Source organism: Nerophis ophidion, linkage group LG20, assembly GCF_033978795.1.
Source record: "Nerophis ophidion isolate RoL-2023_Sa linkage group LG20, RoL_Noph_v1.0, whole genome shotgun sequence".
Lineage (NCBI taxonomy): Eukaryota > Metazoa > Chordata > Actinopteri > Syngnathiformes > Syngnathidae > Nerophis > Nerophis ophidion.
The window spans coordinates 23410288-23425483 of record NC_084630.1 but is presented as its reverse complement, the minus strand read 5'-3'; the positions used below and the strand labels follow the sequence as shown (position 1 = coordinate 23425483).

Here is a 15196-nt window from a genome sequence, read left to right as displayed (position 1 = left end):
GACAAGTTTAGGACAAAGTAACAAACAAGTTGGGGGGTGGAGGGGTCCTATCCAAGGTTTCTCATAGTCACTGTCACCGACGTCCCACTGGGGGTGAAATTTCCTTGCCCTTATGTGGGCCCTACAGAGGATGTTGTTGTGGTTTGTGCAGCCCTTTGAGACACTTGTGATTTAGGGCTATATAAATAAATATTGATTGATCGATTGATTGACATTTAGGACAAAGTAAGACACATTTAGGACAAAGTAAGACAAGTTTAGGAGAAAGTAAGACACAAGTTTAGGAGAAAGTAAGACACAAGTTTAGGACAAAGTAAGACACATTTAGGACAAAGAAAGCCAAGTTTAGGACAAAGTAATACACATTTAGGACAAAGTAAGACAAGTTTAGGACAAAGTGAAGTGAATTATATTTATATAGCGCTTTTCCCAAGTGACTTAAAGCGCTTTACATTGTGAAAACCAATATCCAAGTTAAAAAAAAAATTGAAAGCAGTGTGGGTGGCACTGGGAGCAGGTGGGTAAAGTGTCTTGCCCAAGGACACAACGGCAGTGACTAGGATGGCGGAAGCGGGGATTGAACCTGCAACCCTGAAGTTGCTGGCACAGCCGCTCTACCAACCGAGCTATACCGCCCCAAAGTAAGACAGGTTGAGGACAAAGTAAGACAGGTTGAGGACAAAGTAAGACACGTTGTGGACAAAGTAAGACAGGTTGAGGACAAAGTAAGATTTGTTGAGGACAAAGTAAGACAGGTTGAGGACAAAGTAAGACAGGTTGAGGACAAAGTAAGACAAGTTCAGGACAAAGTAATCCAAGTTCAGGACAAAGTAAGACAGGTTGAGGACAAAGTAAGACACGTTGAGGACAAAGTAAGACAGGTTGAGGACAAAGTAAGACAGGTTGAGGACAAAGTAAGACAGGTTGAGGACAAAGTAAGACAAGTTCGGGACAAAGTAAGCCAAGTTTGGGACAAAGTAAGACACGTTGGGGACAAAGTAAGACACGTTGGGGACAAAGTAAGACTTGTTTAGGACAAAATAAGACAGGTTGAGGACAAAGTAAGATTTGTGTAGGACAAAGTAAGAGGTTGAGGACAAAGAAAGACAGGTTGAGGACAGAGTAAGACAGGTTGAGGACAGAGTAAGACAGGTTGAGGACAGAGTAAGACAGGTTGAGAACAAAGTAGGACAGGTTGAGGACAAAGTAAGCCAAGTTTAGGACAAAGTAAGACACGTTGAGGACAAAGTATGACACGTTGAGGACAAAGTATGACACGTTGGGGACAAAGTAAGACTTGTTTAGGACAAAGTAAGACAGGTTGAGGACAAAGTAAGATTTGTGTAGGACAAAGTAAGAGGTTGAGGACAAAGAAAGACAGGTTGAGGACAGAGTAAGACAGGTTGAGGACAGAGTAAGACAGGTTGAGGACAGAGTAAGACAAGTTGAGGACAGAGTAAGACAAGTTGAGGACAAAGTAAGACAGGTTGAGGACAAAGTAAGACAGGTTGAGGACAAAGTAAGAGCCACCTGGCTGATGGTGGGCAGCTTGGTGAGCAACATCTGGAAGACGGGTGGAGGCAGAGTCTGCTGCAGGACCTGCAGGAGCTGCTGAGGTTGACCACACACGGCGATGGCGTTGGTCAGGTGGTCCACGCCCTTCTCGTAGTCCCCTGTGGCGCAGACAAGATGGCCGAGAGTGAGAGCGGGCATGCTGTGAGGCGTGTGTCCTACCTTGTGCCAGCAGCTCCTCGCCCAGCTGGATCTCCTCCAGGAAGAACTTCTGCACCGCCTCAGCATCCTTCAGGTCAGGCAGCTGGCGAGGGCAAAGGTCACTACAGAGAAGTCAAGACTTGGGGGAGGTAGCCGCACAACAACTTACTTTGGCCATGCCAGCGCGCTCTTTTGCCACCTTCTGCTTCCTGCGGCCTGAAACGTCCACACACGTCTCCGTCAGATAGCAACATGCTAAGCTAGCTTAGAGGGGACATGCACTTGTTGTCCAACATTCCCAATCCTCGTGTGCGACCACCACGCCTTTTTCTCTGCACACTCTGAAGCACCAACCTGGTGCCCGTAAGGACCAGATGTGTTCTAAAAATAGCTCAAATAGCAGCACTTACCAGTGAGCTGCCTCTATTTTTTAAATTGTATTTATTTACTAGCAAGCTGGTCTCGCTTTGCTCGACATTTTTAATTCTAAGAGAGACAAAACTCAAAAAGAATTTGAAAATCCAAGAAAATATTTTAAAGACTTGGTCTTGACTTGTTTAAATAAATTCATTTATTTTTTTACTTTGCTTCTTATAACTTTCAGAAAGACAATTTTAGAGAAAAAATACAACCTTAAAAATGATTTCAGGATTTTTAAACACATATACATTTTTACCTTTTAAATTTCTTCCTCTTCTTTCCTGACAATTTAAATCAATGTTCAAGTATTTTTTTTATTTTTTATTGTAAAGAATAATAAATACATTTTAATTTAATTCTTCATTTTAGCTTCTGTTTTTTCGACGAAGAATATTTGTGAAATATTTCGTCAAACTTATTATGATTCAAATTCAAAAAAATTATTCTGGCAAATCTAGAAAATCCGTAGAATCAAATTTAAATCTTATTTCAAAGTCTTTTGAATTTCTTTTAAAATTTTTGTTCTGGAAAATCTAGAAGAAATAATGATTTGTCTTTGTTAGAAATATAGCTTGGTCCAATTTGTTATATATTCAAACAAAGTGCAGATTAGATTTAAACCTATTTTAAACAAGTCATCAAATTTCTAAAATTAATCTTAATCAGGAAAAATGACTAATAATGTTCCATAAATCCTTTTTTTATTTTTTTCAAAAAGATTTGAATTAGCTAGTTTTTACCTTCTTTTTTCAGTTGTATTTTGAATTTTAAAAAGTCGAAATTGAAGATAAACTATGTTTCAAAATTGAATTTTAATTTTTTTCATGTTTTCTCCTCTTTTAAATTGTTCAATTAAGTGTTTTTTTCATAATTTATTCTCTACCAAAAACTTTCCGTAAAAGGAAAAAAAAATGTACGACGGAATGACGGACAGAAATACCCATTTTTTAATGTATATATAGATTTATTTATTAAAGGTAAATTGAGCAAATTGGCTATTTCTGGCAATTTATTTAAGTGTGTATCAAACTGGTAGCCCTTTGCATTAATCAGTACCCAAGAAGTAGCTCTTGGTTTCAAAAAGGTTGGTGACCCCTGTTCTAAATGGTAAAATACAGCAAGTAGGAGGCGGCTAACAGGAGTACACTACTGCGCCAACAACACTCCATTTACACCTGGTGTTATTGATGTTCTATTATAAGCAGTAACGTAGAGGAACTACTTTTACAGAGCTAACTTGCTCATTATTCTATATTGACATGCTGAGCTGCTACATAGCCTCTGAGTTGGTGAAATTTAATTCTCAATGATAGATCTCGCCTCTCACCAGGATTGTAAATGGTTGTGGACATAAACCCACAAGTTTGACAACCAGTAATATCGCAAGAAAGACACAAAAAAGATGTTTGCATTTTTTTTTAACCCTTTGTGAGGATGATGAGGAACTGTTGTTGTAAAGGGGAGGATATAAACAACCCAGCAGTCCTTATCCCACTGAGAGCAGACATTGTACAGTAAGTGATAATGTTTTGTTCAATTACGTGTCTGTGGCAAGCTATATTAACATGATTGTATCACATATGTACTTGCAGTAGGGCCGCATAGAATAATCCAATCCCATCCAAATCGCAATTCTGTTTCATCCCAATTCTACATTTATTCTTAGTAATCCAAAATCTATTTTAAAATGTTTTTTATTTTTATCTTCTACAAAGACATTTGAAGCCAACTCCATACAACCAGAAGGAGCTTTTGAAACGTGTCATGACTTTAAGAAAAAAGATAATTATTACCGTATTTGCTTGAATTTCCGCCGGGGCGCTAATTAATTTAAAACTTTTTCTCACTCCGGCGTTTACCAAAGGCATGCGGTAAATTTAGGCCTGCGCTTATAAATTTGAGTGTGATGTAAGGATAAAGATACCATCATGAAAAGCACATTTAATAAAAAAAAAACTTATGTTCTTACCTTTACTTATAAATGAAGTCCGTGCGCAGCTTCTTCTGATCAAAAGCATCAATAACTTGTTTATAGAAGTCTTCCTTATCTTTCTTCAGTTTTAAAAGTCTCTCTGTCTTGATGGAGATTTTCCTTTATTACCTCCTGCTTCGATTGAAAGTCCAGTTTAGAAAACTGTTTTATTTTAGATATGTAATCCTTCATGTTAAAAGTGCAAGCGAGAGGAAAAAATGAACACAGGCTGCTCACTCTTGCTGCTTGTTGTCACTTCTTCTGCAGCCGAGTAGTCACAAGAAGGATCACTAGCGCCCTCTAACACAAGGAGGCGGGAGTCATTTAATGACTCATATTTGACACACGCAGCTACGTTATATTGATAAAACATAGCTGCTTACTGTTCTTTTTAGCATATTCAATAGCTTGGACCTTAAATCCTACTGAATAGCTCTTAATCTTCTTCCCTTTGTGCGATTTCAAATGATTGAAATCAGCCTCCTCCATTTTGAAAATGATGACAGGTGAAGTGTCACTCGTGACGTGACGAGTTTGATCCGGCGGAAATTCTAGGCATATGCTAATTATTTGGCGAAACGAGTTTGACCCGGCGGAAATTCTAGACATGCGCTAATAAAAATAATATTTTGCGAAACGAGTTTGACCCGGCGGTAATGCTAAGCATGCGCTAATTATTTGGCGAAACGAGTTTGACTCGGCAGTAATTCTAGGCAGGCTAATATTATATAATATTATATACCCGGCCGCAATTCAAAGAAATACGGTACACCAAATAAAACAAAAATGGTTAAGAATGTGATGGAATGGTTAAGTGAAGTGAATTATATTTATATAGCGCTTTTTCTCTATTGACTCAAAGCGCTTTACATATTGAATGGTAATAAGTAAGTGACATTTAAAGCATAGTGGGGGGCACTGGCAGCAGCAGGCTTCAAGTGTCTTGCCCAAGGACACAACAGCAGTGACTAGGATGGCGGAAGCGGGAATCGAACCTGGAACACTCAAGTTGCTGGCACGGCCACTCTACCAGCCGAGCTTTTCCGCCCCAAAAGTGGTGAAGTGGCCAAAGATTGACAGCCTGACTAAATATCCGTAAACTGGATTGACTCCACTTTCTTTTGTCAAGCCAACATCGTCTTTACTTTTCTTAAAGCAATTTTAAAAGCACATTTTCCGAAGACGTTTCTTAGGCCGACACTAAAATGGTACGTTGGCAGCCAAGTGCACTTTTTTCAAAGGTACCTTGTTGTGAGAAGCTTTTATTGTGTGACTGCTCCAAACATTCACACAATAAAATGCTTTTTACACCAAGATGCATGCATTTCTTCTTCTTCTTCTTCTCCAGATTTTGGCGCACTCTACCTTCCACATTTTTCACCCGATTCAAAGTGTTCCAACTTCAAACTGTTCAGTCTATTCGGGCATCGCGGGCTTTCACTTGGCAAGTTCCGAAAAAATCCCCCATATTACAGAATTCCAGATTTTCCGGGACATTTTTTCCATTCAAAATGAATTGGCCATTTTTCAAACTTCCACCATTTCCACATTTTTCAACCGACTCAAACTATTCCACCTTCAACACATTCTACCATCCAGGAAATTTTAACTATTATTTTCCCAAATTGAAAAAAAATTCCAGGATTTTCCAGAATATCTGGTTTTCTAAAGCCCTATTTACCTTTTTTCTGGCGACTACTCCTTCCACAATTTTCAAACACATTTCAAGTGTTCCACTTGTTCAGCATTTCTCGACCGATTTGAAAAGTTTCAACACCAACTATTTCATCTCATTCAGAACATTCAAGTTTTTTTTTTTTTACCATTTTCAAAACAATTCCCGCTTTTCACGAAATTCCCAAATTTAAGGGAAATTGCCATTAAAATCAAGGGGACATTCTTCAACGTTCCACAACTCCCACATTTTTCATCTGATTCAAACCATTCCAAATTCAAAATATTCAGCCTGTTTGGGAATCGTGTGCTCGACTTAAACTATTGTAAAAAAAAAATTCCAGGATTTCAGTTAAACTTCAGCATTGGAGAATTCACACACTTCCTTCAGGAATTACCGTATTTCCTTGAATTTCCGCAGGGTATATAGTATGCGCCTGCCTTGAATTACTGCCGGGTCAAACTCGCTTCGCAAAATAATTAGCGCATGCCTAGTATTACCGCCTGGTCAAACTCGTGACGTCACGAGTGACACTTCCCCTGTCATCATTTTCAAAATGGAGAAGGCTGATTTCAATACCGGTAATTTGAAAATCGCATAAAGGGAAGAAGATTAAGAGCTATTCAGTAGGATTTAAGGTTCAAGCTTACATCACACAAATTTTTACTGCATACCTTTGGTAAGTGCCAGAGTGAGAAGAGGTTTTAAAATAATTAGCGCATGCTTACTATTACCGCATGCCTTTGGTAAGCGCAGTAGTGAGAAGAGGTTTTAAATTAATTAGCGCCCCAGCGGCAATTCAAGGAAATAGGGTATCTCTTCTACTAATAACTTAAGTAGCAAATAATATTTCACAGGAATTGTGTTGAATCGATACTGAATCAAATCTTCACCCCAAGAATCGGAATGAAGTATCCAAGGATTCACACGTCCAACTTTGAGCATAAAATCCTGATGGAGGTGTTTGAATGGCATGGAATGTTGCAAGAAGGTGTGAGGAGGATGTAAGTGAGGCAGGGTGAAGGCGACCATGAGGGGACAACATACGTACTGTACATAAGTGAGGCGGTCAACATACGTAAGTGAGACCGCATGAAGGCAGTCATGAGGGGTTCAACATACGTAAGTGAGACCGCATGAAGGCGAGTATGAGGGGTCAACATACATAAGTGAGGCCGGATGAAGGCAAGCATGAGGTGGTCAACTTAGTAAGTGAGACCGCATGAAGGCAGTCATGAGGGGGTCAACATACATAAGTGAGGCCGCATGAAGGTGAGTACGAGGGGGTCAACATAAGTAAGTGAGGCCAAGTGAAGGAGAGTAAGAGGCGGTCAAGATACGTAAGTGAGGCCGCATGAAGGCGAGCATGAGGCGGTCAACATACATAAGTGAGGCTGGGTGAAGGAGAGCATGAAGGGTCAACATACGTAAGTTAGACCGCATGAAGGCAGGCATGAAGTGTCAACAGACATAAGTGAGGTAGGGTGAAGGCAAGCATGAGGCGGTCAACATACATACGTGAGGCAGTCAACATACGTAAGTGAGGCGGTCAACATACATAAGAGGCGGTCAACATACGTAAGTGAGGCCGGATGAAGGCGAGTATGAGGGGGTCAACATACGTAAGTGAGGCCGCATGAAGGCAGGCATGAGGCGGTCAACATACATAAGTGAGACAGTCAACATACGTAAGTGAGGCGGTCAACATACGTAAGTGAGGCTGGGTGAAGGAGAGCATGAAGGGTCAACATACGTAAGTGAGACCGCATGAAGGCAGGCATGAAGTGTCAACAGACATAAGTGAGGTAGGGTGAAGGCAAGCATGAGGCGGTCAACATACATACGTGAGGCAGTCAACATACGTAAGTGAGGCGGTCAACATACATAAGAGGCGGTCAACATACGTAAGTGAGGCCGGATGAAGGCGAGTATGAGGGGGTCAACATACGTAAGTGAGGCCGCATGAAGGCAGGCATGAGGCGGTCAACATACATAAGTGAGGCAGTCAACATACGTAAGTGAGGCGGTCAACATACATAAGTGAGGCAGTCAACATACGTAAGTGAGGCGGTCAACATACGTAAGTGAGGCTGGGTGACGGAGAGCATGAAGGGTCAACATGCGTAAGTGAGACCGCATGAAGGCAGGCATGAAGGGTCAACATACATAAGTGAGGTCGGGTGAAGGTAAGCATGAGGCGGTCAACATACATAAGTGAGGCGGTCAACATACGTAAAAGAGGCCGGATGAAGGCGAGTATGAGGGGGTCAACATACGTAAGTGAAGCCGCCTGAAGGCAAGCATGAGGCGGTCAACATACATAAGTGAGGCAGTCAACATACGTAAGTGAGGCGGTCAACATACGTAAGTGAGGCGGTCAACATATGTAAGTGAGGCCGGATGAAGGCGAGTATGAGGGGGTCAACATACGTAAGTGAGGCCGCCAGAAGGCAGGCATGAGGCGGTCAACATACATAAGTGAGGCAGTCAACATACGTAAGTGAGGCGGTCAACATACGTAAGTGAGGCTGGGTGACGGAGAGCATGAAGGGTCAACATACGTAAGTGAGACCGCATGAAGGCAGGCATGAAGGGTCAACATACATAAGTGAGGTCGGGTGAAGGCAAGCATGAGGCGGTCAACATACATAAGTGAGGCGGTCAACATACATAAGTGAGGCGGTCAACATACGTAAGAGGCGGTCAACATACGTAAGTGAGGCCGGATGAAGGCGAGTATGAGGGGGTCAACATACGTAAGTGAGGCCGCATGAAGGCAGGCATGAGGCGGTCAACATACATAAGTGAGGCAGTCAACATACGTAAGTGAGGCGGTCAACATACGTAAGTGAGGCCGGATGAAGGCGAGTATGAGGGGGTCAACATACGTAAGTGAGGCCGGGTGAAGGCAAGCATGAGGTGGTCAACTTAGTAAGTGAGACCGCATAAAGGCAGTCATGAGGGGGTCAACATACATAAGTGAGGCCGCATGAAGGTAAGTACGAGGGGGTCAACATAAGTAAGTGACGCCAAGTGAAGGAGAGTAAGAGGCGGTCAAGATACGTAAGTGAGGCCGCATGAAGGCGAGCATGAGGCGGTCAACATACATAAGTGAGGCTGGGTGAAGCAGAGCATGAAGGGTCAACATACGTAAGTGAGACCGCATGAAGGCAGGCATGAAGGGTCAACATACTTAAGTGAGGTCGGGTGAAGGCAAGCATGAGGCGGTCAACATACATACGTGAGGCAGTCAACATACGTAAGTGAGGCGGTCAACATACATAAGAGGCGGTCAACATACGTAAGTGAGGCCGGATGAAGGCGAGTATGAGGGGGTCAACATACGTAAGTGAGGCCGCATGAAGGCAGGCATGAGGCGGTCAACATACATAAGTGAGACAGTCAACATACGTAAGTGAGGCGGTCAACATACGTAAGTGAGGCTGGGTGACGGAGAGCATGAAGGGTCAACATACGTAAGTGAGACCGCATGAAGGCAGGCATGAAGGGTCAACATACGTAAGTGAGGCCAGATGAAGGCGAGTATGAGGGGGTCAAAATACGTAAGTGAGGCCGCATGAAGGCAGGCATGAGGCGGTCAACATACATGAGTGAGGCAGTCAACATACGTAAGTGAGGCGGTCAACATACGTAAGTGAGGCCGGGTGAAGGCGAGCATGAGGGGGTCAACATACATAAGTGAGGCCGGATGAAGGCAAGCATGAGGGGTCAACATACGTAAGTGAGACCACATGAAGGTGAACATGAGGGGTCAATATACATAAGTGAGGCGGTCAACATACGTAAGTAAGGCCGCATGAAGGCGAGTATGAGGGGTCAACATACATAAGTGAGGCCGGATGAAGGTGAACATGAGGGGTCAATATACATAAGTGAGGCGGTCAACATACGTAAGTAAGGCCGCATGAAGGTGTGTATGAGGGGTCAACATACATAAGTGAGGCCGGTTGAAGGCGAGCATGAGGCGGTCAACATACGTAAGTGAGGCCGGGGGAAGGCGAGCATGAGGGGTCAACATACATAAATGAGACCACATGAAGGTGAACACCACGTACGACCGCCAGACACTTCTGGATGTGGACATATCGGGCCGTTTTGGATTGATAGACGCGTGCTTGCTAGACGTACTAACTAGCACGGGGATACTTCGACAGCTACATCCAGCGGCCTGTGAAGCAGGGGAGTATAGTAGCAGCGGAGGCCGTCTACGGAGCAGACGCCAGCGGTGTGATCGGAAACGCGGATGCCGAGCGGGGCTAAAAACAAAGCAGAAGGCTAATCCCCACAGAACACCACTTCCCTCCATCCTAGAGCCGGATATAAATGGAAGATGCGAGACTACTGGTCTGGGTAAGGAGTCAGTTAAATTAGAACAAGTTTTTTCTGCTTTGAGTGTTTCAGAGTTGGACAAGTGTTTTACTGAGGTGGCTAACTATGATGCGTGCAGTTTATCAAAGCACCAAACAAACAATCGGAAAATTCCCGTCGTATCAATTCCTGGATATGGTTGTAATTATATTAAATGCACTGGGCATAATAAACACAACATTATTAATATTGCTACAACGGATAATTTGATCAAAAATTCCCTAAAACAGCCCACTACCTATAATATAGGGTTTTTAAACATAAGATCATTGTCTCCCAAAACGTTGTTAGTTAATGATATCATTAGAGACAACAATCTGAACGTCATCGGTCTCAGCGAAACCTGGCTTAAACCAAACGACTTTTTTGCGCCAAACGAGGCATGTCCTCCTAACTTTACACATGCGCATATTGCCCGTCCTCCTAAAAGGGGTGGGGGGGTCGCACTAATATACAACGAAAACTTTAACCTTAGTCCTAACATAAATAATAAATATAAATAGTTTGAGGTACTTACTATGAGGTCTGTCACACCGCTGCCTCTACACCTGGCTGTTATCTACCGCCCCCCAGGGCTCTATTCGGACTTTATCAATGAATTCTCAGAGTTCGTTGCTGATCTAGTGACACACGCCGATAATATAATCATAATGGGGGACTTTAATATCCATATGAATACCCCATCGGACCCACCATGCGTAGCGCTCCAGACTATAATTGATAGCTGTGGTCTCACACAAATAATAAATGAACTCACACATCGCAACGGTAATACGATAGACCTAGTGCTTGTCAGGGGTATCACCGTTTCCAAAGTTACGATACTCCCGTATACTAAAGTATTGTCCGATCATTACCTTATAAAATTCGAGGTTCGGACGCATGTTCGGCAAACTAATAATAATAATAACTGCTATAGCAGCCGCAACATTAATACGGCCACAACGACAACTCTTGCTGACCTACTGCCCTCGGTAATGGCACCATTCCCAAAGTATGTGGGCTCTATTGATAACCTCACTAACAACTTTAACGACGCCCTGCGCGAAACCATTGATAACATAGCACCGCTAAAGTTAAAAAAGGCTCCAAAAAAGCGTACCCTGTGGTTTACAGAAGAAACTAGAGCTCAGAAATTATTATGTAGAAAGCTGGAACGCAAATGGCGCACGACTAAACTTGAGGTGCACCATCAAGCATGGAGTGATGGTTTAATAACTTATAAACGCATGCTTACCTTAGCTAAAGCTAAATATTACTCAAATCTCATCCACCGTAATAAAAACGATCCTAAATTTTTGTTTAGTACGGTAGCATCGCTAACCCAACAAGGGACTCCTTCCAGTAGCTCCACCCACTCAGATGATGACTTTATGCAATTCTTTAGTAAGAAAATTGAAGTCATTAGAAAGGAGATTAAAGACAATGCGTCCCAGCTACAACTGGGTTCTATTAACACTGACACGATTGTATATACGGTGGATACTGCCCTCCAAAATAGTTTCTCTTGTTTTGAGGAAATAACATTAGAGGAATTGTTACAATGTGTAAATGGAATAAAACAAACAACATGTTTACTTGACCCACTTCCTGGGAAACTGATCAAGGAGCTCTTTGTATTAGGTCCATCAGTGCTAAATATTATAAACTTATCACTTTCCTCGGGCACTGTTCCCCTAGCATTCAAAAAAGCGGTTATTCATCCTCTTCTCAAAAGACCTAACCTCGATCCTGACCTCATGGTAAACTACCGACCGGTGTCTCACCTTCCCTTTATTTCAAAAATCCTCGAAAAAATTGTTGCGGAGTAGTTAAATGAACACTTAGCGTCTAACAATCTATGTGAAACCTTTCAATCTGGTTTCAGGGCAAATCATTCCACGGAGACAACCCTCGCAAAAATGACTAATGATCTATTGCTAACGATGGATTCTGATGCGTCATCTATGTTGCTGCTCCTCGATCTTAGCGCTGCTTTCGATACCGTCGATCATAATATTTTATTAGAACGTATCAAAACACGAATTGGTATGTCAGACTTAGCCCTGTCTTGGTTTAACTCTTATCTTACTGATAGAATGCAGTGCGTCTCCCATAACAATGTGACCTCGGACTACGTTAAGGTAACGTGTGGAGTTCCCCAGGGTTCGGTCCTTGGCCCTGCACTCTTCAGCATCTACATGCTGCCGCTAGGTGACATCATACGCAAATACGGTATTAGCTTTCACTGTTATGGTGATGACACCCAACTCTACATGCCCCTTAAGCTGACCAACACGCCGGATTGTAGTCAGATGGAGGCGTGTCTTAATGAAATTAAACAATGGATGTCCGCTAACTTTTTGCAACTCAACGCCAAAAAAACAGAAATGCTGATTATCGGTCCTGCTAGACACCGACCGCTATTTAATGATACAACTCTAACATTTGACAACCAAACAATTAAACAAGGCGACAAGGTAAAGAATCTGGGTGTTATCTTTGACCCAACTCTCTCCTTTGAGTCACACATTAAAAGCGTTACTAAAACGGCCTTCTTTCATCTCCGTAATATCGCTAAAATTCGCTCCATTCTGTCCACTAAAGACGCTGAGATCATTATCCATGCGTTTGTTACGTCTCGTCTCGACTACTGTAACGTATTATTTTCGGGTCTCCCCATGTCTAGCATTAAAAGATTACAGTTGGTACAAAATGCGGCTGCTAGACTTTTGACAAGAACAAGAAAGTTTGATCACATTACGCCTGTACTGGCTCACCTGCACTGGCTTCCTGTGCACTTAAGATGTGACTTTAAGGTTTTACTACTTACGTATAAAATACTACACGGTGTAGCTCCATCCTATCTTGCCGATTGTATTGTACCATATGTCCCGGCAAAAAATCTGCGTTCAAAGGACTCCGGCTTATTAGTGATTCCCAAAGCCCAAAAAAAGTCTGTGGGCTATAGAGCGTTTTCATTTCGGGCTCCAGTACTCTGGAATGCCCTCCCGGTAAAAGTTTGAGATGCCACCTCAGTAGAAACATTTAAGTCTCACCTTAAAACTCATTTGTATACTTAAGCCTTTAAATAGACTCCCTTTTTCGACCAGTTGATCTGTCGTTTCTTTTCTTTTTCTCCTATGTCCCACTCTCCCTTGTGGAAGGGGTCCGGTCCGATCCGGTGGCCATGTACTGCTCGCCTGTGTATCGGCTGGGGACATCTCTGCGCTGCTGATCCGCCTCCGCTTGGGATGTTTTCCTGCTGGCTCCGCTGTGAACGGGACTCTCGCTGCTGTGTTGGATCCGCTTTGGACTGGACTCTTGCGACTGTGTTGGATCCATTATGGATTGAACTTTCACAGTATCATGTTAGACCCGCTCGACATCCATTGCTTTCCTCCTCTCCAAGGTTCTCATAGTCATCATTGTCACCGACGTCCCACTGGGTGTGAGTTTTCCTTGCCCTTATGTGGGCCTACCGAGGATGTCGTAGTGGTTTGTGCAGCCCTTTGAGACACTAGTGATTTAGGGCTATATAAGTAAACATTGATTAATTGATTGATTGAGGCGGTCAACATACGTAGGTAAGGCCGCATGAAGGTGAGTATGAGGGGTCAACATACATAAGTGAGGCCGGATGAAGGCGAGCATGAAGCGGTCAACATACGTAACTGAGGCGGGTGAAGGCGAGCATGAGGGGGTCAACATACATAAGTGAGGCCGCATGAAGGCAAGCATGAGGCGGTCAACATACATAAGTGAGACCGCATGAAGGTGAGCATGAGGGAGTCAACATACATAAGTGAGGCCGCATGAAGGTGAGCATGAGGGGGTCAACATACATAAGTGAGGCTAGGTGAAGGCAAACATGTGGCGGTCAACATACGTAAGTGAGACCGCATGAAGGCAGGCATGAGGGGGTCAACATACATAAGTGAGGCCGGGTAAAGGCGAGCATGAAGGGTCAACATACATAAGTGAGGCCGCATGAAGGCGGGCATGAGGGGTCAACATACATAAGTGAGGCCGCATGAAGGCGGGCATGAGGGGTCAACATACGTGAGTTAGGCCGGGAGAAGGCGAGCGTGAGGAGGTCAACATACATAAGTGAGGCCGGGCGAAGGCGACCGTGAGGCGGTCAACATACATAAGTGAGGCCGGGAGAAGGCGACCGTGAGGCGGTCAACATACGTAAGTTAGGCCGGGAGAAGGCGACCGTGAGGCGGTCAACATATGTAAGTTAGGCCGGGAGAAGGCGACCGTGAGGCGGTCAACATACATAAGTGAGGCCGGGAGAAGGCGACCGTGAGGCGGTCAACATACGTAAGTTAGGCCGGGTGAAGGCGAGCATGAGGCGGTCAACATATGTAAGTTAGGCCGGGAGAAGGCGACCGTGAGGCGGTCAACATACGCAAGTTAGGCCGAGTGAAGGCGAGCATGAGGCGATCAACATACGTATGTTAGGCCGGGAGAAGGCGAACATGAAGCGGTCAACATACGTAAGTTAGGCCGGGTGAAGGCGAGCATGAGGGGTCAACATACTTAATTTAGGCCGGGAGAAGGCGAACATGAGGGGGTCAACATACGTAAGTTAGGCCGGGAGAAGGCGAACATGATGCAGTCAACATACGTAAGTTAGGCCGGGAGAAGGCGAACATGAGACGGTCAACATACGTAAGTTAGGCCGGGAGAAGGCGAACATGATCCAGTCAACATACGTAAGTTAGGCCGGGAGAAGGCGAACATGAGACGGTCAACATACGTTAGGCCTGGAGAAGGCGAGCATGAGGTGGTCAACACTTACGTTCTCGCAGCCTGTTCTTGAAGTTGGGATCGCTTCGTCTCTTCCGGTCGAAATAAATGCAGTAACCGACGAAAAGAGCTCCGCACACTCCTGCCGCGATGGCACTGGTCTTCCCGACCATGGTGGACTGGGTGACGGCTCAGTCGCACGAGGTTTTGGGCTACTTTGCACCGCTTCTCTCTTCTCTTCTCCCGCCTGATGCTGCTTGCGAGCTAGCGGAGCGAGACGGAAGGAGGAAGGA

At 43.9% G+C, this 15196-nt stretch overlaps 1 protein-coding gene across 1 annotated transcript in view; it reads right to left on the bottom strand.

Annotated features, from left to right (window-relative positions):
- The window catches only part of tomm20b (translocase of outer mitochondrial membrane 20b), a 17131-nt gene extending 1935 nt beyond the window's left edge, over positions 1–15196 (bottom strand). Inside the window, exons 1-4 of the mRNA XM_061880746.1 lie at positions 14956–15196; positions 1883–1929; positions 1735–1816; positions 1531–1673 (exon numbers count right to left, since the gene is read on the bottom strand). Coding sequence (XP_061736730.1) covers positions 1531–1673; positions 1735–1816; positions 1883–1929; positions 14956–15076 — 393 coding nt within the window. The 5' untranslated portion in view covers positions 15077–15196. The remainder of the gene's footprint in view (positions 1–1530; positions 1674–1734; positions 1817–1882; positions 1930–14955) is intronic.